Source organism: Sebastes umbrosus, chromosome 8, assembly GCF_015220745.1.
Source record: "Sebastes umbrosus isolate fSebUmb1 chromosome 8, fSebUmb1.pri, whole genome shotgun sequence".
NCBI lineage: Eukaryota > Metazoa > Chordata > Actinopteri > Perciformes > Sebastidae > Sebastes > Sebastes umbrosus.
In genome coordinates, this window is record NC_051276.1 from 7,216,581 (window position 1) to 7,237,388 (window position 20,808).

The 20,808-nt window shown below is 40.2% G+C and overlaps 3 protein-coding genes across 4 annotated transcripts; 2 read left to right on the plus strand and 1 right to left on the minus strand.

Moving 5' to 3' along the window:
- Positions 1-1,416: 1,416 nt before the first annotated feature.
- On the minus strand, positions 1,417-11,334 carry znf366 (zinc finger protein 366). The gene is made up of 7 exons (XM_037777973.1): positions 11,021-11,334; positions 7,707-8,738; positions 7,453-7,620; positions 6,319-6,469; positions 5,484-5,675; positions 2,859-3,033; positions 1,417-2,780 (listed from the first exon to the last, which is right to left on the minus strand). The coding sequence occupies exons 2-7, from the start codon at positions 8,729-8,731 to the stop codon at positions 2,080-2,082; spliced, it is 2,412 nt and encodes an 803-aa protein (XP_037633901.1). The 5' UTR covers positions 8,732-8,738; positions 11,021-11,334; the 3' UTR covers positions 1,417-2,079.
- A 1,747-nt stretch (positions 11,335-13,081) lies between these two features.
- On the plus strand, positions 13,082-15,534 carry oxt (oxytocin). 2 transcript variants are annotated; one of them, XM_037777976.1, is made up of 4 exons: positions 13,082-13,166; positions 13,244-13,368; positions 14,064-14,268; positions 15,196-15,534. In XM_037777976.1, exons 2-4 carry the CDS (start codon positions 13,249-13,251, stop codon positions 15,339-15,341), a joined length of 471 nt encoding a protein of 156 aa, XP_037633904.1. In that variant the 5' UTR covers positions 13,082-13,166; positions 13,244-13,248; the 3' UTR covers positions 15,342-15,534. The 2 variants fall into 2 exon arrangements, with proteins under 2 accessions (XP_037633904.1, XP_037633905.1); XM_037777977.1 differs by having other exon boundaries at positions 13,247-13,368.
- A 1,307-nt stretch (positions 15,535-16,841) lies between these two features.
- On the plus strand, positions 16,842-17,823 carry LOC119493024 (fatty acid-binding protein, liver-type-like). The gene is made up of 4 exons (XM_037777978.1): positions 16,842-17,003; positions 17,237-17,409; positions 17,559-17,651; positions 17,733-17,823. Exons 1-4 carry the CDS (start codon positions 16,937-16,939, stop codon positions 17,781-17,783), a joined length of 384 nt encoding a protein of 127 aa, XP_037633906.1. The 5' UTR covers positions 16,842-16,936; the 3' UTR covers positions 17,784-17,823.
- Positions 17,824-20,808: the final 2,985 nt, after the last annotated feature.

The window sequence follows — 20,808 nt, forward strand, 5'->3', positions numbered from 1 at the left end:
TAAAGGTCATGATATTAATGACAAAACAAAATTGTAAAAGGTTTAAGTCTTTTTTTAAACATGTGCTCTATGACTTTAGGGAAGATTGAATTTTAACTTGTTAAGTAGAAATGAAGAAATTAACCTGTGAATTAATTTGACACATGAAATGGTGTGAAAGATTTCCCTCTTTGGTCTTGTATATATATATATATATATATATATATATATATATTTACACAACAGGATATTTTGAGCCTGAACATCAGAGTTATCTGCTGTAGAAATGTGCTAGATAACGTTTATATACAACCGCAGCATGTCTGACAGTAAATGTGTAACACCAACTGTATTTTACAGCTTTATTTAAGTTCAAATGATTCAACTTATCTTGTCATCTCGTGTTGGTTATATTATTAGTGTGTTTGCAAAGCAGAACAACCAACCGGTTTCTGCAGGATTCATTTTCCCATCACCAACAGTATCTACCTGTTCTGTATCTCCTGTGTGTCTGGCTGATCATCGCATTCTCATGAGCTCTAAAGTTTCAGTTCATTAAAAAACACACACAGGAGTGATAGAATTACCTTATGAAACACCATCTTTCATAAAGTCTCTGAGGTGTGGTCAGTTATAGACGTTGTTCCTCCGAGATTTGATGCTGCTCAGAGGAGCTGATTCTAGAGAGGAGACGGTGATAACAAACTGTCTGTGGGTTCCTCTCCGAGCCAGTGGTCGGGATTGAAACATGTAGGTGAGGAAAGGAAAGGAGAGGAGGATGTGAGAACTTCCTCAAACTGTTTGCAGTTTCGCCCTTTAGGACATGGTGGTCGTCACTGGTAGAAATAGAGAAGCTGCTGTTCTGCATTTCATCTGACAAGAAATGGCTCAGTGTTTACCTGAACTGGAACAACAGAGCGAGGTATAATGTGATATTACAGCCCAGTGAGCTCCATGTTATATTAAAACACAGTAAATAAATGACCTTTTGCTAAATCACTTTATAATATGAGATAACCCACATGATGCACTGTATGATAATATATCATCTTCTACTTTGTAACAAAAGATGCTTTCATTCCAGGAGTATTTCTGTTTTCAGTGAGGCTTCTGCAATGAGCAGAAACAATGCTTTATTCTGAGTCATACAGACATATGAAGCCTTTGTCTGGGACACCCACTGTGTCCGTCACTGCTGTTTGATCGCAACCTAAAAGAGAGAAGGGGAGAGGTGTTTTCTCTTCCTCTTCCTCTCCTTTGAAAGAGAAGCAGGAGGAGAAAAGGCAGCAAGCTTTTTGAAACTCACAGCGATCATCTCTGGCTCGGTAACGTACGTGTCAGACGGAGAGGATGAGATTTTATATCTGGGTTTATATTCTTTAAAAAACGGTCAAAGGGGTGTTTATAAAAACACAAATAGCAGGTTCATTTAACAGGTTCATGCGTCCAAGCTTTTATTTTTGTATTTATTTAGCAGAATCACATTCAGGCGACCATCATTACACTGCCATACAATAAAAAAAATCCCCCCAAAATTGAACTAACAAAGGCATAAAAAAAATCTAAACATTAGACATAAAAAAGAAATCACAGTTTATTCATAAAGACGCACTTAAGAATCTCAAGCTTTGTCATATCTGAATCTGTTAACACAAACAACAAACCCCAACACATGCACAATGGTTTGAGAAAATAACACATTTTTGATTTTATTATAATAGATATAATCATTTAAAAGACAAAGTTAAAGCAAAATTGCATATTTGAGTCACTATTGCAAAACTATTTGTAAAAAAACAAACAAAAATATTTTTGCATTTTATTCACACAACGAAAAACAAACTCCCATATACATACTTTCCCATTCATAAATGCACATTAACCGTCTGTCAGTGACTAATAATCAGTGTATGATATGTTCTGTACATGCATTATGCTTCACAGCTTTGTATTTCAGTTAATTCATTGTTATTTTTTGCTCTGTTAATAAACACGATATGTTCAGCTTTCTAATTTTTTTGGTGCTAAGATACCACATCCTCCATAATCAGTTTCATTTAGAGACTTCCACTGTACTGTCAAAAAAAACATCAACCGTCCCTAAAAACCTGCATCTTCTTCTCTTTCTTTGTCTTCTTCTTCATCCTGTGGACCCGTAACTCCCATGAATTCACTCGTGCACAAGCGATGCACTATTTCCCCTCTCTCTGATCTGCTCTGGTTCCTCTCTGCTACGTCGATGGCTGCATCACAAAAGCCATCGATCTGCTGTTTGCTTTCCTCTGCCTCGTCTAGCTCTTGGTGATCATCTTCTAGTTCTGAATCAGAGTCATAATCATACGACTGTCTACTGCCTGTCTCGTAGTCTAAATCAGACTCATAGGCCATCTCGGACGTCTCTTCTGACTGCGAGAGGTGCACCTGGTCACCTCTGGGATCTACTTCTGCTGCTGACCCCCTCTGTTCATCTAAACTATGCTGATACATTTCTTTCTGCTTCTCCCCTGGCCGCGGTTCAGCTGGAGACCCCTGCTCTCTCTCCTCCAGCTCGGGGATGTACTGGTCCTCGCCTGCCGGCTCGTGCTGGTCCACCTCGGGGCTGTACTGGCTCCTTCTGTACAAACTCTCCTCGTCCTCCTCCTGACACGAGCTTCCAGGGACGCTCTCGCCATCAGACTGGGAGAGGCGGAGGCTGGGCAGGCCCGGGGGCTTCTGAGAAAGGTCAAACGGCTCCTCTTGGCTGAAGCGGGTGAGGAGGCCCATGGGAGCGGACAGGCAGTATCGCCCTCTTTGCCTAAACACTGAAGTCAGACAAATAACTAATTACATTTAGAAACTTCTGAAACAAACAATGAATATACCATCTAGAGTAAGCTTACATCTTTCATCCAGCCCTCTGTCCATGACGCCGTGTTTGACCTTCATGTGTCTGGTGAGGTTTCCCTTCAGCGTGAACTTGCTCGGGCAGTAAAGGCATTTGAAGGGTTTGCTGTCTGAGTGGAGATGCATGTGGCCCATTAGGTTGTGCATCCTGTTGAACTCCTTCCCACAAAGCTGAAAGACACAGGGAGAGAAGAGTACGACCAGGTAAATTGTCATTAGCCAAATAAGAAATCTACTCATTTTTACATTTAAATTCCTTTCAACTCAGCCGGGCACAACAACTTCCTGTAGTCTCCAATGCTGCTAGCAGTTTCCCCCTGATTCCAGTCTTTATGCTAAGCTAAGCTAATCAGCCGATGGCTCAAGCTATACACATTTGCCGACGTGAGAGTGGTATCTTTTCAGCTAACTCCCAGCCAGAAAGCGATTAAACATATTTCCCAGTATGTCGAACTATTCCTTTAAGTAAAAGTATCAATACTACAGTGTGATTTACTCTGTCACAAGTAGACTTTTGCATAAGTAAAAGTACAAATGTATTGTCAGCAAAATCTATTTAAATTATGAAAAGTAAAAGTACTCATTTGGTTAAATGCCGTCTTTCAAAGTGTAAAATTATTACGTTTTATTAATTGGCTGAGGTGGTGCTAATTTTAACTAATTTATACATTAGCAGTTTAGTCAATGAGAAATCATCGTATTTAGGCTGATTATATGTTTTGTATGTCAAATCTATATCTGCAAAATAACTGTGGTTGGTGGATAAATGTAGCTGAGTGAGTAAAAAGTACAGTTTACCCCTCAGAAATGCAGGTAGACGTAAAGAGTTTAGGTGATACTCAAGTAAAGTAGCCGACAAGCAGCTCAAAATAGCTCGCAGTCACATACTTGATTACTTTCCACTACTAACTGTTGTAAACACTATTTGAGGATATATAAAAACAATAGGCCAACACCATCCACCTATTATTTTTCTTTCTCTGCCAAATCTCCTTTGTTCGATGACAAACTGAGCAACACGTAATCATGAATGAATGTGCAGGCATTCAGATATACATAGACACACACCCTTTCTCCCTCCTCCTATCCTTGTTTTCCTCCTTTCCTCTTTGTCTCCCCCCCACCCCTCCTCTCTCTCTGTCTCTCACTCCCCGACACACATGCAAGAAAAACAGAAAGAAAGAGGAAGCAACATGGAGACAGGGCCGGGAGGAGAACAGGGAAGGGCAACTCCTGCGCTGTCCTTCCTCTGCATTCTTTTTTATTAGGGTGGTCCTTTCCTTCAGGAGGAGAGAGGGACTGTAAACTGTCCAAGAGGACCGTGAGAAAACAGGAAGCTCCCTCCAGCAGCAGAGAAAGCGAGATGAAATCTATTTGAGGGCCTTGTTCTCCGGGGAGGCTGGGGGGCCATTGTTAGAGAGGCAGTTTGTGCGGCGATATCCTTCCTATGGACAAGGAGGCTCCTACTGCCAAAAGCCTCTCTGCTATCTGGTCATCGTCTCAGTCCTCGCACCACGCACCAAGGTCAAAACAGACTCTCCAGAAAAGTGAGGAAATCCTTTAATAGCAGCTAAATATTACAGGTTTGGTACTTGGCTGTGATTGTGAATAAATACACACTGGTTCATTTAGTTTACAATAACGGTAACACCTGGAGGCAGGATTGAATATTGAAGGAATAGTTTGACATTTTGCAAAATCGGCTTATTCTTGCCGAGAGTGAGATCAGAAGATCGATACCAATCTTATGTCCGACGCTGAGTATGATGGTAGAGCCAACAGCTGGTTAGCTTGGCTTAGCACAAAGACTGTAAACAGGGGGAAACAGCTAGCCTGGCTCTGTCCAAAGGTAACAAAATCCGTCACATAACCCCCCGTAATACCACAATGCATTACTTTTACAGTTTGATTTTTGTACGGATTAAACAAATTAAATAATATGTTAATTTCATAAACTGTATATAAGAGGTGGAGCAGTCACCATGACTTCATCCATTAGTTTGTGGACTGCCGTTTTGAAGCCTCGAGTTTGCCATTTTGGCTGTCGCCATCTTGGCTTTTTGCAACCAGAGGGTGGAGCAACAACCAAACGCTGAATAAGACATTTTAAGGCAACCAAAATGTTAAGGTAGCCACGCCCTAAAGCATCCCCTGCTTTATGATCTATTTGACTCTAAATGGGACCATAATTTTCTAAATGAGCACCATGCCGTGTTGAAGAAGACTTGAAACTAGTGATTGAGACCATAAACTCATGTTTACAATGTTTACTGAGGTAATATCATCAATCAAGTGAGAGGTAGGGTCATTTTCTCATAGACTTCTGTACAATCAGACTTCTTTTAGCAACCAGAGGAGTCGCCCCCTGCTGGCTTTTAGAGAGAATGCAAGTTTAAGGCACTTCCACATTGCTGGCTTCACTGGTTAATTTGTGAGCTCTAGAGGTGCTGGTAGGTGTATTTTGTTACCTTTGGACAGAGCTAGATGTTTCCCCTTAATTCCGGTCTCTATGCTAAGCTAACTATGTGTGCAAACTATTCTTTTCCTCAGTGAGCAAAAGAGGAATTGAAGGCCAAAACACAACGCAAAGAGCCCCTTCTGACATATTAAATTTGACTAACCTTGCATTTATAGGGCTTGATGTCTGAGTGGACGATCATGTGAGCCTTGAGAGTCTGTTTTTGGACAAAACTCTTGAAGCACATGTGGCACTGGTAGGCCCGTATGTTGGTGTGGATGAGGACATGGCGCTTCATGTTGGCCAATAGCGTGAACTCACGACCACAGATGCGACACTTGTGCTCCTTCACCCCCTGAAGAACGACAGAATGTGGAAGTAGCAGTGTGAGAAATGTGGTCAAAAGATGAGTCTGTCTGTCTGCTTAAAATGTTAGGTTGATCTTTATTTCAACATATTTATTTTGTTTTTTGTGGAGATCCCAAAGTTTCCAAAGATACCAGATTTGTCTTTTTTAGGAGAAATGTGCATAAAATGATACCAAGACATTAAAAATCTCAAAATTTCAACATGTAACTCAATGTAAACCTCATACTACTTCAATGAAGACTTCGGACAAGCTCATACAGTATATTTATATATAGGTATAATACTGTCAAACTGTGTGGAATCAGGTTTTTTATAACTCTCCTAAAGGGAAAATAAAAGATGAAAACTGGATGTTAATGGGTTAAAAATAGCTTCAGGAGCCAGAATTTAAGGCGAAATTGCTTTGAGACAGCTGCCAAAACAACCTGTTAGGCTAGTGTCCAAATTATTTGATCCATCGCGTCACTATCCAAAATGTGCGCAAGGAATAATGGAAATGTCTTGATTTGACAGCAAAATTGATAACTCTGTTTGATGCCAAAAATCCATGCTTTTGCTTCCAACCCCGTGTCAAAAAAAAAAAGACAAAATACTGCGTCTTTTCTCTTTGTCCTCCTAATGAAACCTACTTTGTGAGTGAGCGTGTGCTGCTTCAGGTGGTGTGACTGGATGAACTCCATCCCGCACTCGCTGCAGATGTACGGCCTGATGTCTTTGTGTTTCATCATGTGGTTCTGAAGCTGGCTCGGGTACTGGAAAGTCTTCTGGCACTCTGTACACCTGCAGGAACAACATGCATACGGTTAACCTCTTCACTGAGACAAATAGAGAACTGAAATGTTAAAGCTGTAGTTAAACATTTCGGGAAATGTGTTTGCTTTCTTGCCAGGAATTAGATGAGAAGATTGATACCACTCTCTGTACAGACATGAGTGGTATCAATCTCATCTATAACTCTCGACAAGAAAACAAAGGGAGACAATGGGCCCCTAAGCACAGACAGATGGTCCCTACCCCTCAAGAGCCATAGATTAAAAGAGATATATTTTAGATAATTTTGCATCTCTTTGTAGATGTTTTGCATCTCTTCATGGTCTTTTGTGTCTTTGTAGTTGTTATGCATCCCTTTGTAGATGTTTTGCATCTCTTCATGGTCTTTTTGCGTCTCTTTGTAGCTGTTTGTGTCTCTTTTTGGTTGTTTTACATCTCTTTGTAGTCGTTCTGCGTCTTTTTGGTCGTTTTGTAGACGTTTTGCATCTCTTCGTGGTCATGTTCTGTCTCTTTTTGGTTGTTTTGCATCTCTTTGTAGTCGTTTTGCATCTCTTTTTGGCCGTTCTGCTTCGCTTTGTAGATGTTTTGCGTCCCTTTGTGGTCGTATTCTGTCTTTTTGATTGTTTTGCAGCTCTTTGCGGATGTTTTGCGTCTCTTTGGGGTCATATTCTGTCTCATTTTGGTTGTTTTGCATCTCTTTGTAGACGTTTTGTGTCTCTTTGTGGTTGTTTTGTCTAATTTTGGACATTTTTGCATCTCTGTGGCAGTTTTCCATCTGTTTGTGGTCATGTTGCGTCTATGTATGACTTCCAAATTTTAGCAGTAACTTCAAACTTCAGGGGCCCTCTACCCTCTTACTTGTGCCCAGAACGCCCGTTCAGTAATCCTTCCATGAAAACAAACTACGGTATTTCCCAAAATGTCCAACTATTGCTTTACCAATACAATCATTAAGCTATTTCAGCAAAGGGAAGAACCAGTTTTGTGCTCACCTGTACAGGGTGGGGCCACGATGGGCGGTAAGGTGCCTCTTCAGCTGGGCCAGCGTGGGGAAATCCAGACCACACTCCACACATACGTTCTCCTGTCCTTTCTCATGCTTCAGCTCATGGGCACGAAGCTCACTGGGGTAAGCAAAACCTCTGCCGCACACACTGCAGCTGGAGGGGCAGAGAGAGTGTGTGAGATCGCTTAGGATAAAAGTTGACAGTTGGAAATAAAAAAGCTCCTTCTATAAAACATCTACCTGTATGGCTTCACGTCACTGTGCTGCATCATGTGTCTCTTCAGGTGGCTGGTCTGAGTGAAGGCCTTGTGGCACACCTGGCACTTGTGGGGCCTCATGCCCCGGTGGGTCAGCAGGTGTGTGTGCAGGTGGCTCAGCTGCTTGAACAGCTTCCCACACAGGTGGCACCCGTGTGGCTTGATGCCGTTGTGCCCCAGGATGTGCGTGACCAGGTTGTACTTTGAGGTGTAGGACTTCTCACACATACGACACTTCCATCTCTTCTGGTCCCCACCGACGTCTACGTAGTAGCTGTCATCCACGTGGACGTTAAGACCGAGCTTTTCGGCACTGGTCGTCCCACCTCGAGGAGGTCCGTCACGGCCACGATGCCCGGGGCGGAGGTCCTCTCTTGGGTAGAAAGAACCAGGGGAAAGGTGCATGACAGGGCCGGGCATGAAGAAGGGGTATGGGAGGAAGTTGTGGTGGAGAGGTGGGAAGAAGGGAGAATGGAGGAGGAGACGAGAGGGAGGCCAAACACTGGAAGGACTGAGAGGCTCCTGTTTCACCTGCACAGGTAGACTAATACCTGGTGATCTGTGATGAAGCTGCAGTCTGTTTAGCTCGATCATACCAGGGATGGGCTTAGGAGATGGGGAAGGAATGGGGCGAGGTGGGAGGGAGAAGGGGACGTGGGAGAGGTGCACCGTCCTCTTTCTGCTGCTGCTTTCGTCTGCCTCTGCTGCTCCTCTGTCAGGAGATTCACCTCCTTGGGCGTTCATTTTGAAAGGAGTTCTTTTGCGTTTTTGGGATCCTTCCTTTTGGATATAACCGGGACCAAGCATGGGAAAGAAGGCAGGGGCGCTGAACGTACTGTAGGTGTCTCTGCTGGGCGATGTGCTGGGGTAACTGGGAGGGGAGAATTTGGGGGGCTTAATGTAGAGCGGTGGTGGGCTTAGGTAGAAACTGTGCTGAGGTGCTTGTCTTAGCTGGTCTCTGAGAGGAGGACTTCTTGCTGGAGAGAAATTCCCTCTGTCTGTTTCCATCTTGTGTCTGCATTAGAAAGAGTAAAAGAAGTGGTTACAGTGGTGGAGGAAGTATTCAGATTAGGGCTGTCAAAGTTAACGCGAGAATCCTTGGTACCAACCAAGTTATAGCTTGTCTTGAATTTAAGCTAAATTTTGGTGAGGAAAAACTGTTCTGGTCATTTTCAAAGGGGTCCCTTGACCTTTGACCTCAAGATATGTGAATGAAAATGGGTTCTATGGGTACCCACGAGTCTCCCCTTTACAGACATGCCCACTTTATGATAACCACATACAGTTTGGGGCAAGTCATAGACAAGTCAGCACACTGACTCACTGACAGCTGTTGTTGCCTGCTGTGCTATTGGACAAGGGACCCCTTTTTAGTCACAAGCCAAAGTTAGGAATCACTGATTCGTTCTTTAAATCACTAAGAACTTTACAAGCTTGTATGATGAATACATTGTCTATTTTAAGAACATATATGTGTTATTATGTAGAAATTATCAGAGAAGTAACTAGTAACTATAGCTGTCAAATAAATGTTGAGTAATACTTGAGTAAATGTACTCAGTTACTGTCCACCACTGCTTACCTGTAGTTATACTGGCAGCCCTAAAACAGACACATCATTTATAGAACAAAAGTATGTCCAATGACTCTGTATGTGGTTTCTATTCATGATGTGAAGCTGAAGGTTTCTGTGGAAGGAAAGTAACCGGGCACACATACCCTCTTGTCTTGACACCCACACCTTTTCGGTGTTCAACCTGAAACCTTTCACTTCTTTCTTTCTCACAGATCTCCTCCTCTCCCGAAAGAAGGAAGTTATCTGTGAAATGTTCACCTCTACCTCCCGCACACTTTTCGCTTCTCCATGTCTTTTTTTTCTCTGCTCTGTTCATCTTTTTGTTGCACTGATAGCCAGGACAAACTTCCCCTTTTCTCCTCCACTGATAATGCTACTTGATGTTTCAATCCGTATCTCTGTGAGCATGCAGCCTAAAGTCTGAGGTCGACTCAATAACTGATAGAAGTTTAAAACTGTGACATGAAAACTGTGAGATGTCATTGCTATAAATAACATCTCCGCCGTAGTTTCTATGTGCATACTTTAGTGTATAGTTAATGGTCATGGGTAAAAAAGATGATGATACTCATAGGGGAACTGTCTTACTTCTGCATGACATCTAAAATGTGCTTAGCAATGTTCTACGTATCTATTCTATTCCTGTAAATAGCTCAGTGCTTATCAATGAGAAACTGCTGTGATGCATATCAATTCACTGTAGCATGACCACTACTTCTACTCTATTGTGTGCTACATGTTATATCAATGTTGGCTGCAGATGCAGCAACTATTCCTACTGTATATAAGAATTCACTCAAAATACACATATTACCATATGTAGGGCTGCAACTAAAGATTATTGTTATTGTTGATTCATTTGCAGGTCATTTTCTCAAATAATCGTTTCATTGTTTTTGTTTTTTGTCTGACCAAAACCTGAAGATATTCAGTGAATGATCACATAAATTAAAGAAAAGCAGCAGATTCTCATAATTTAGAGGCTGAAATACAAAATATTTAGGTATTTTTGCATGAAAAGATTTCTTAAACGATTAATCTATTACCAGAATTGTAAATTTTCTGTTGACTGAATGATCAACTATTTCAGCTCTCAACAGATGCATCCAGATTCACATAGATGCAGACGGCATGATATGATTGAATCATGTTGAAAAGATGATGACAACAAGTGAGGATGACGAAGTTATGGAAGATCATGAGATTAAGATCAGTGCAGAGATTATAGATAAATTCACAGTTATATAATATCACAGTGTCATTTTGATTCTGCAAAAACATACTTTGAAAACTTAAATCAGTGCAACACACTCTCTAAAAACAGGGAATATCGCTCTATATCAATTAAGAATGGAAATACACGTTACAGGGACACAATGTAAATTAGTGATTTATAGAAAACAGAAACCTCATGCAGAATGCAAGAAGAATGCTACTCTGCATCTTCCAAGTATTTTGCAACTATTTCAGATGCATGCTGAAATGTTCAATGTTTCCCTTTCAGCCAGTTTCAAACCCTGATCCTGTTCTTTTATCCTCCTCACCTCTCCCTCTTAAGGTGCTCTGTGCAGAGACCCCAGGCTATTCTTTGCCACACCATGCATTCCAAACAATCCATTAAAAACGAAGCCCCTCCTCATACTGTATGCCAGCCAGTGCCATGTAAGTGTGTGTTTGTGTGAGGCTGCAACGAAGTCAGTGTGTGTGTGAGTGTAACTTACCAGTTGAGTGTGTTTTCTGCTCTTGATGCTGTTGGCTGAAGTGCTGCTGCAGCTTGCTGCTGGTGTACCTGTACCTGCGTTTCTCTCCCTCCTGCTCGCACTGCAACTCTCCTGACAATGAGCCGCCCGTCCACGGATAGCATTTGAAGTGACTTAAGAAAGAGAACAGGAACAATCACTTTGTTCTCATTTTTCAGATGAGTACCTTCGGAGAGAAGGAAGGAAGGGAGGGGAGAGGAAGTCAACAAGCCTAGTGCCTTCCTGCAGAAAAATAAGGAAACACTAGATAGACATCTCCATTTCTCTATGAAATAGGGATTTGCACAGCTTTTGGAGGAATGGCGAGACACGATGTTGCACAAGAAAACAATGCAGTTTGAATGTTTAACAGCTGTAAGGCGCTGGCAGTGATGGAAGAGGATCTCAGTCTGTTAAAACCAGCTCTTCAGCTAAAAAGAAATGCATTTTAAGATTTCACATGCAAAAATGAATAAAATCTTTTATGTTTTTAAAAGGAATATGATGAGATTTTAAACACTTAATGTATTTCAGGTATTTTAGGTTCCAGCAGATAAAGTTTATAGTTAGTCAGTTAGGTACATAGTGTTTTATCATACAGGGGCTTATAATGCAAATACTTGTATAATATAATGCAACCCAGCAGAAAACACTACGTGCAACATTTGAAGTTCAATTTTTCAGGTGAAATCAGCAACAGACAATGAAAACTCAGTATCAGAATCAGTTTTATTTGCCAAGTACATAAATACAAGGACTCTGTTTTATATGCATCTCTCTCAATGTACTTAACCAGAAATGGAAATAACAAGGACAAACAAATGAGGAATAGACAGGACCGTTATGTACACAAGAAGTGAAAAAAAATAGGTGTATTTATAAATATTATATAAATATATATAAAAAGAACCAATGACCAACAATAATATAAGAAATAACATAAAACGTCTATATACAAGTCAAGTGTAGTGTAAGTTGTAAACAATACAAATAGTGCAAATACATACTGACTGGATGATTATGTACAGTATGTACATGTTTAGATGTCTGTATGTACAAATGAATGCATGAATAGGTTAAATGTGTCAACACAGCCACTAGGAGGCAAGAGTGGCCCATTGTCTGAGTGACACTTTATGACAACAACTTGTCCTATTTGTCTTCCCAAAATGACAACAGTTATGTTTTACTATCTTATTTGTGGGTGTGAAATCTAAATAAACTGTCAGCCCACGTCTCAATCCTCCCTTTTTGCCGCAGAAGTTGGCGAACAAAGACGATGTTTTCACTTTATGTTTAATTGAGATGAGGTGGCAGTTAGAAGTAATTGAGCTCATATCATTGAAACGGTGAAACTGTCTTTTACGGGGATGTGGCTGATCATTAGCCGTGTTAATTAGCTCATGAGACCAATTAACCTCAGACCTGGACGATGTGTGCGTCAATTCCTGTGAGGAATTAAAGACTTTATTAATAGAAAGGAATATTTGTAGGTGTGTGTGTGTGTGTTTGTGTGTCTGTGTGTTTGTGTGTGTGCTTTTTTCGTCACCGCTGTGTTTGCTTGTAAACATCCAGTCGACAAAAAACTCACCACTTCCGAACCATCATGGCGGCGCAGCAGGCCGAGGTTCAACCTCTTCTCATGACCTTTAAAACCAGCTTTTTTCATCTGTCCTGGAAAATAAAAAAGAATCCTTATAATGTGTCTCCTTTTTTAACATAAAAGTTGTACTACACTCGTGTCCACTCATGCTCTGAATTATTCCATCTCTCCATTCACTTCCTGACCTCTCTGACTTTCGTGTCCTCTCTAACATGCACGGTCACGCACCATGAGCCCTTCTGTAATGACTCCCAATAGCGAGAAGCCAACCGGGCCACAGAACTGCCTGGCCCTTTTGACCCGGCCTTCGAGGTGGTGGTCAGCTTCATTTCCGGAGGTGATAGTAGCTAAAACGAGCTCATTAAGGATCTCTAAGTGGCTTTTGGGTTTCTGTGTCACTCTCAGAAGAAGCTCTGGAGGTATATATAAGACATGTCAGAGGTATCCGAGATCAGAAGAAGCATCAGGGCGAGCATCTGGAACCAACACTTCAAATCTACTGCTCATCAAGAGGTTAAACAACAAGTGAGTTCTGTTTCTGCAGATTTGTGGATATCTGTCCATCTTGAGTATTAACTAACCTCTTTCTTTCTCTCTCTCAGCAGAAATGACTGGAGCTGCTGTGTCCGTGTGCCTACTTTTTGTGCTGTCTGTATGTTCAGCGTGTTACATCTCTAACTGTCCTATCGGCGGGAAGAGGTCCATCATGGATGCACCGCTGCGAAAGGTGAGCGTTACCAATATTTCACCTTAAATCTCTTTTATGAAGTCATAATCTTAGATTCAGAGAGGTGTTTTTTTTTCCATTTCCATTCCATTTTATTTATATGATATATAAATATCACACTTCACAAAGGGGTTTATTATCTGAACAACATACAACACCGTCTATCCTTACACCTTACACCACACCTCACAAAAAAAAAACACCTGTAGCCTTTAGCAGGGACAAAAAATTAAGAAACCTCAAGAAGAACAATAGAAAAGGGATCCCTCCTCCAGGATGGACAGACATGCGTAGAAAAACATCTATAGAAATAACAATACTAAAATTTCATTCAATAAAAAGTTGTTGGTTACATGTCCAAATACGTCATAGAACATTTTTATTTCTACATAAAGGAGCTGAGTTTGGACTGAAACTCTCGTGGTCAGTTCACTTTAAAGAGCTCAACAGACACATTAGCTCATGATAAACATGCTCTACACAGTGTTAAATGCTTTGATATACCTTTACCGACCTCTGTTTGTCAGTTTTACCGACCTGTGATTGACATAACATTTTGGATGTCTGTCTGGACGTTGTCTGTGTGTGTTTTTGTGATGGGGTAGGCTGTGAATTGAATGGCCCTTCTTGGGATCAATAAAGTTGTCTGAATCTGAATCTGAATACATTCTAATAAAAATCGTTTGCTCCACCAGTGCATGCCGTGTGGCCCCGGAGACAGGGGCCGCTGCTTCGGCCCCAGTATCTGCTGCGGCGAGGGCCTCGGCTGCCTGCTGGGCTCCCCGGAAACAGCTCACTGCGTGGAGGAGAACTACCTGCTCACCCCCTGCCAGGCCGGAGGGAGACCCTGTGGATCTGAGGGAGGACGCTGCGCTGCTTCAGGAGTCTGCTGTGATGCAGGTCAGGATATCCCGAAGTGCATTCAGGCAGCGGTGGAAGAAATATTCAGACCCTTTACTTCAGTAAAACTCGAAGGAAAAATGTCTCTGTCAGAGCACTACTGTTATATATTATACCATTAAATTGTAGTTACTGCTTTGCATTACTATGTAAACAGTATTTTAATGTTGTAGTTGACTGAAATGGAGCAGATTCTAGTTATTCAATTTACTATTGGATGATTTAATAGACTGCGTATCAAAGCATTGTATTTTATATGCTCATTATAGGTAAAATCTGAATCTATAAGTCAAGTCGTGGCAAGTTTATTTATACTGTACATACAGCACATTTCAGCAACAAGGCAATTCAAAGCGCTTTACAATTCAAAACATTAAGACAAAGAGCAAAAGAAACACATAATAAAAGGACATTTAAATATTTTTAATTTTAAAAACCAAGAGAATTGAAAAAAAAAGCTAAATAGAATAAGACAGGTATAAAATACGAAGCAGCAACAAACCGAAAAGTAGTGGAGTAAAAAGTACAATATTTACCTCTGAAATGTGGTGGAGTAAAAGTATAAAGTAGCATAAAATAAACCTAGAATTGTAGGTACTGTACTTGAGTAAATGTACTTAGTTATTTTCCACCACTGCATATTGATTTATGTGATTTTCTAGTATTTTTCTTTTCTATTACAAGCTTTGATTTAGCTAAATGGAACAAATCACTGAAAGTTCAATTAAATAAGCTACATACTGTGTCTTTGGATTTGAGTTCTGTTACGTCTTCTACGTTATTGTGAACTTTTCTTGCCCTCTTCTTCTGAAAAGGTTCATGGTCACGGGTAGCAACACCTGATAACAACATATTGTAAAGTGTACGATTGAGACAACCAAGTTCTGAGTGATAACTCCTCCTTTATCTTTTTTATTTTTTTTACAGAAAGCTGCACCACAGACCAATCCTGCCTCATCGAGGACGAAGGAGATGACCAGAGCAGCCAATTCGAAGGCAGCGACCCCGGTGACATCATCCTCAGGCTCCTGCATCTGGCTGGTCACAGTTCTCCTCATCGAGTTCACCAATAAGCTGCTGCTCCCGACACCGAGGACGTGGGACTTGTAGTTGTAGTTCATATAGTTGTATTTCTATGTTTGTCATTGCTCTTCTTCTGTAGAGTGCCTCTGTCGATATATTTTTATGTATGAAAACAGGGATGAATACTGACAGTGGTCATCCAGATATCTACATGTTGAAATAAAGTTTTGAGAGAGTATAAAATGTTGTTTCTTTATTTAAGAGCCACCTGACTGAAACTACAGTGCAGACAGTTTCAAACCCTTTTCTCTACACAGTAAAGAACCAGCCAGCAAAAATCTTATCAGGCTTCGGTGTTACACTATATTCTACTATCACTAAACGTACAAAGCCCACATCCGTCTTTATCTCTTCAGATGTTCAGCTTTGCATAATCCTGCAACAACCCAAAGGATCCTCACATGATGATGTTTGTGTTATCATCGTGGCAACTCCAGTGATACAATATCACTGTTGCAACAGTTATGAAGGTTATCTCGTACGGTAGTCACCTTTGAGCCTTTTTTTTGTTAACTTTGTGGTTTAATCATAAGCTCTTGTTGAGGTAAACACCAAACAAATGGAACACAGCAGACTGAAGAATTCACTCTGAAACACTGATGACAGATTATTGACATTGTGCTTGATTGAATCATTTTGTCGTATCTTAGTTTGCGTCTGTGAGAGCTCTCTATTTTTAGGAATCTTATCTTGAATAGTGTCCAGGTCAACTGAGTAAAGTACCTTTGTAATGAAATGTACAGTTCACTCTGTGGAAGTCAGTATGAATGAACTGCAGCAGGGTTAGCTGCAAATATATAATATATCATACAATAATATTTATGCATTTTAAATATATTAGGACAAAAGTGAATACTGTGAATATGAAACTGTAGTGTGAAACTATTTATCTATCTTTTAAAGATTTGATCATTTTGTTTTAGACATGATCTAGGAAACTTTAATTTAATTTTTTCGCTTAGAAATGTTATCTTTGTTTTTCTCATTTCAGACAAAATAAGAGCAAATGTTTTCCCCTGATATGCCCCGACTGCTTGCAGGCAAACTTAAATTTTTTTTTTTTTTTTTATCAATCTCAATCAGCTCTCAGAGAAAAACAGTTTCCCTAAAACTCAAGCCTCTGTAAAACTCTGAGAGGTGAAAAATACACTATGTAAAAAGTCATGCAGAACAAAAGGACAGAAGGAAAGAATTGGCTAAAGGAAAGACAAAAGGGAGAAAAACAGAGAAAAAAAGGATGAAAAGAAGGAACAGAAAGAAGATGAAGGAAGAGAGAAAGCAGCAAACTGAACAGTGTGTCCAGTCAGCAGTTTTTGGGGTACGATTCATGCAATGTCATCAGATGTTAGTGTGACTTCGAATGAGATCATAACAGACATTTTGACTATTTCCTCCTCTGCATTGAGGGTTACCTAACTCTATATAGTCTAGCCGTTCTGTACCTCTTTTATCTCTCTGGATCTTGAAGTGGGCTGGAGTTGCTTTAATTTGTGACACCTGTGGTTAATGATTGCAGCGCTGAGAGTTTGAGAGTATAAATCAGGCAGCTAAGCACTTCTCACTCTTACCTTTACTGTCTGTCGCCATGTCTTTCACTGGAAAGTACCAGCTGGAGTCTCAGGAGAACTTTGAGGCTTTCATGAAGGCCATTGGTAAGAGTTCACCCTTCTTTCATGATGTTTTTTGAACAGTAGCTAAATGTTTGCACTGTGATTTTGAAATGCTTGTTTAACTGGGCTGTTTTACACAACAACAAAAAAAAGTTGGAACATGCGAAGATTTGATGACTTGTGTAACAATGTTATGTAATGGTGCTAAAACGGTCAGCCAATGAAATGCAACACCTCTTAGGTGGCTTCTTAAACCATTCCTTTTTTGTCTTAAGGTCTCCCTGATGATCACATCCAGAAAGGCAAAGACCTCAAGAGCATCTCTGAGATTGAGGAGACTGATAACAACTTTAAGGTGACGGTCACCACTGGCACAAGGGTCATCGTCAACACCTTCACCATTGGACAGGAGGCAGAGATAGAGACGGCCACTGGGGAGAAGGTCAAGGTAAGCCAGGATGATTCAGCACAGATAAAATGAATGGCTAATCAGTAATGCAATAAAATGACACACTGATGCGATTAAATCCGGGTGCACATCGGTTAATAATTGCTTAACCGTCCCAGATTGAAACTCTTGTATCGTGCTTCTTTAAGACGGTGGTTCAGCGTGATGGTGGCAAGCTGAAGTTCTCCCTGAAGGGAATCGAGTCCGTCACGGAACTGGTGGATGCAAACACAATTGTCAATGTGAGTACTAGACACAATTCAAGAGTCTTAAGAGACTCAAACAAGTTTCTAATGTGGCTTTTTTTTTCTTTTTTTCACCAGACTATGACTCTTGGCCCCATTGTGTTCAAGAGGACGAGTAAACGCATATAACTGTCTGCACTTGGGATAATAAAGCGTAAAAAAAAAGGCACAGCTATCTTGTTGGTTTCTTTCTCCTAAAATGACACTGAATGTGAAGCTAAATGCGGGCAGGAATCTAAAATTGCTAGAAACTTACTGGAACATGAGGGCCATAAAATGCTCAGAATCAATGTGACGGTTGAGTTTTGTGTGTTTAGACTTGGAACTGGCTGAACTTTTGTGACCGAAAGGAGTTTGACTGAACTGATTACGTAATGGGCAACATGCGCTTAAAGGGGCTAAAGCAAACTTGTTTCGGAAGTGTACAAAAGCTGACAAAATTGCAAATGGCAGCAACCACAATGAGCGATGCAGTGAATGACGAATATAAAGTAAAATGGCATTTGAATCCCATGACTTGCCTCATTTACAGTAAAATAGGAAGTCTGCCAGTCTAGTCAAGGGGGCATAAACATTAGGATTAAGAAAGTGGAAAGCATGAAAATGGAAGAAATTGAGGAATGCAGTTATGTGCTGGAGAGTTGCCCTGTAACGAATCAGAGAGCAGGGACACCCAAAGGACAACAGGGGGAGTCTGACTTGCTGCAGAGAACAGTGTAATGTAGAGAACTACATGTGGGTCAGCAGGGCACCTCTACTGATCCTTGTGATCTAACTTAATCCAGCAGCTGGCTACAGCCATATAAATCAGTGGCTACAAACTTTAGTATTCAGCTTTGAGTCCATAGTTGTGTTTGCTGTTATCTGTCCAACACTGACAGGAAGTTAATGCTATAGTTCTGGCTTCTCAAAAGGTTGGGCCCAGGACAGGTTCTTCAGATGTCTGACACTCTTAAAGCTGAAGTAGGCGAGATTGGAGCAAATATGATTTGAAAAAAAATATTTTTATTATACTGTCTCTATATCCTGGCAGTAGTACATGAAACAGGTTACCTGAAAAAAATTGTGTTCCTCTGTGTGCTCCTAATGGCATCTGCAAGATTTCACAGACCAGAGGAAAACAAGCGGTAAGAGCCGATATGAGGTCTGCCGTCTATGAGAGCCGGCTGTCAATCACTCGCAAACTCTGACCAAACGGTCAAACTAGGCAGCGCTGATCAAATATGAATCAATATTATGTTAAGTTAATGCCTATTTCTCATCTCAAATGTTTTCAGAATCATCTTGTAGTGTACTGTTTAGCTGTAAAATTAGAAAGTTTGTGACCCGGCAGCCATGTTGAGATGGCTTGAAGGAATGCCAAGTACCGGTCACATGACCGGAGTGCAGCCAATAGGAACGCTCTCTCTGAAATGACCTGTGATTGGCCAAAGTCTACTGTCACAGGCTAGATTTTTTAAGGCCTGAAAACAGAGCCATGAGGAGGTGCAGAAGTCTAGTTTTCTCTCAGAACACATGAATTACAATATGCTGAAAGGTTATTATGGAATTTTTGCCCAATGATGCCAAAAACATACTGCCTACTCCCACTTTAATGCAAGAGCTATTTTACCTTCCATAGGTTTTCTTTCAGACTAGTGGAAAGAAAACATCCAATATACACTTAGGTGTTTATTTTACTACATTTTGTTTATTTGTGTCAGATTTTCAGAAATTCACCAAACGTTAGCATTAGATAATTTGCATATTAAAATGTAAAATTTCAGAAAACTTGTAATACAAAAAATAATCTCAATGTAAGTAATCAACTGGGGAAATCTCATGGTATAATTTTTTTTATTCTTTTCACCTGGGTTGTCTCCCCTTGAGGTGCCTCTGTCCCAGCTCTTCCCAATTGGATATGATTTGAATGCAATTAGAACATGTTTTGTGCCCCCCTTTACATTTTAGGTATTTTTTCCATTTCCATCATTTATAATTTCAATATCAAACTTGCTTTTCTTGTTAAATTGTCCATAATACTACCCACTTTGTGCAAACATACTGGAACAATCTATACCATATTTTTCTGGACAAAGTGCATTCAAACAGATATGCAACAGGATGTCTATAGTCCACTGGGTTGGCATGTTGAAAATGGAGTGCAACAGATTGAATTGTCTTTCAAACAAAAGACAAATCTTGTCAATGAAAAATCACTTTTATTACATTAATGAAGGCTGGGGCATTTTTGGGCGGGTAGTGGGGTTCAAAACTTTGCCTTATTCAGGGTTAAAGTATTACATACTGGTAATGAATTACATGTTCTGGTACAAAATGGAACCATAACCATGAAGCAAAATGATTTAGTGTAACTTAAGGACCTGTAATTTTAAAGTGAACCTGTGGAAACCTGGTTAAAATGTATCTTACATCAGGGAGCATGGCTGAAGGATGAATGAATGAATGAATGAATGAAAGACTTTATTTCGAACATATAATAAATAAAAACAGATACAAAATAATAACAAACAAAACAAGAGTTATAGTGTCCGAAAAGGAGTAGGTAGAAGAAAAACTTATATTACCCTACCCCTTTCTCACTTCTCCTCTATTAACTCATATATCATAGAATGATAATATAAAATAATATAATATAATATAAAAACTATCCCAGATTTATTTACATCCTAAGTTGAATATATGAACAGCATCCCAAGTTTATTTACAACCCACAAATACATCCGGAGTTAAAAAGTATATAACCAACCTTTAACACAACTCTTCTTCAACCATATACCTCCCAAAAATATCTTTCTTGTATAGCTTTTTAAATTGATTTATATTTGTGCTCCCCTTCAACCCATCACCTAACCCATTCCACAAATCCACCCCACAGACTGAAATACACATACTCTTCTTTTTTGTACGAACACAATGCTTTTTAAAATTAAATTTTCCTCTAAAATTATAACCCCCCTCCCTGTCACAAAACATTTTTTGAATATTGCCCGGAAGTGAATTATGTCTTGCTCTAAACATAATTATTGCGGTTTTAAATTTGACCAAATCCATAAATTTCAATGCATGTGACTTCAAAAACAGTGTGTTCGTGTGTTCCCTATATCCCACATTATTTACTATCCTGATTGCTCTCTTCTGTAGTATGCATAAT

Excerpts from the sequence above, each read along its gene's own strand:
- oxt (XM_037777976.1), top strand. The coding sequence starts at position 13,249 with ATGACTGGAGCTGCTGTGTCCGTGTGCCTACTTTTTGTGCTGTCTGTA. Across the intron at positions 13,369-14,063 it reads TGGATGCACCGCTGCGAAAG|TGCATGCCGTGTGGCCCCGG; the intron begins GTGAGCGTTACC and ends TTGCTCCACCAG. Across the intron at positions 14,269-15,195 it reads AGGAGTCTGCTGTGATGCAG|AAAGCTGCACCACAGACCAA; the intron begins GTCAGGATATCC and ends TTTTTTTTACAG.
- znf366 (XM_037777973.1), bottom strand. The coding sequence starts at position 8,731 with ATGGAAACAGACAGAGGGAATTTCTCTCCAGCAAGAAGTCCTCCTCTC. Across the intron at positions 3,034-5,483 it reads TCAAGCCCTATAAATGCAAG|CTTTGTGGGAAGGAGTTCAA; the intron begins GTTAGTCAAATT and ends TGTGTCTTTCAG. Across the intron at positions 2,781-2,858 it reads CAGAGGGCTGGATGAAAGAT|TGTTTAGGCAAAGAGGGCGA; the intron begins GTAAGCTTACTC and ends GTCTGACTTCAG.
- LOC119493024 (XM_037777978.1), top strand. The coding sequence starts at position 16,937 with ATGTCTTTCACTGGAAAGTACCAGCTGGAGTCTCAGGAGAACTTTGAG. Across the intron at positions 17,004-17,236 it reads GGCTTTCATGAAGGCCATTG|GTCTCCCTGATGATCACATC; the intron begins GTAAGAGTTCAC and ends TTTTGTCTTAAG. Across the intron at positions 17,410-17,558 it reads CCACTGGGGAGAAGGTCAAG|ACGGTGGTTCAGCGTGATGG; the intron begins GTAAGCCAGGAT and ends TGCTTCTTTAAG.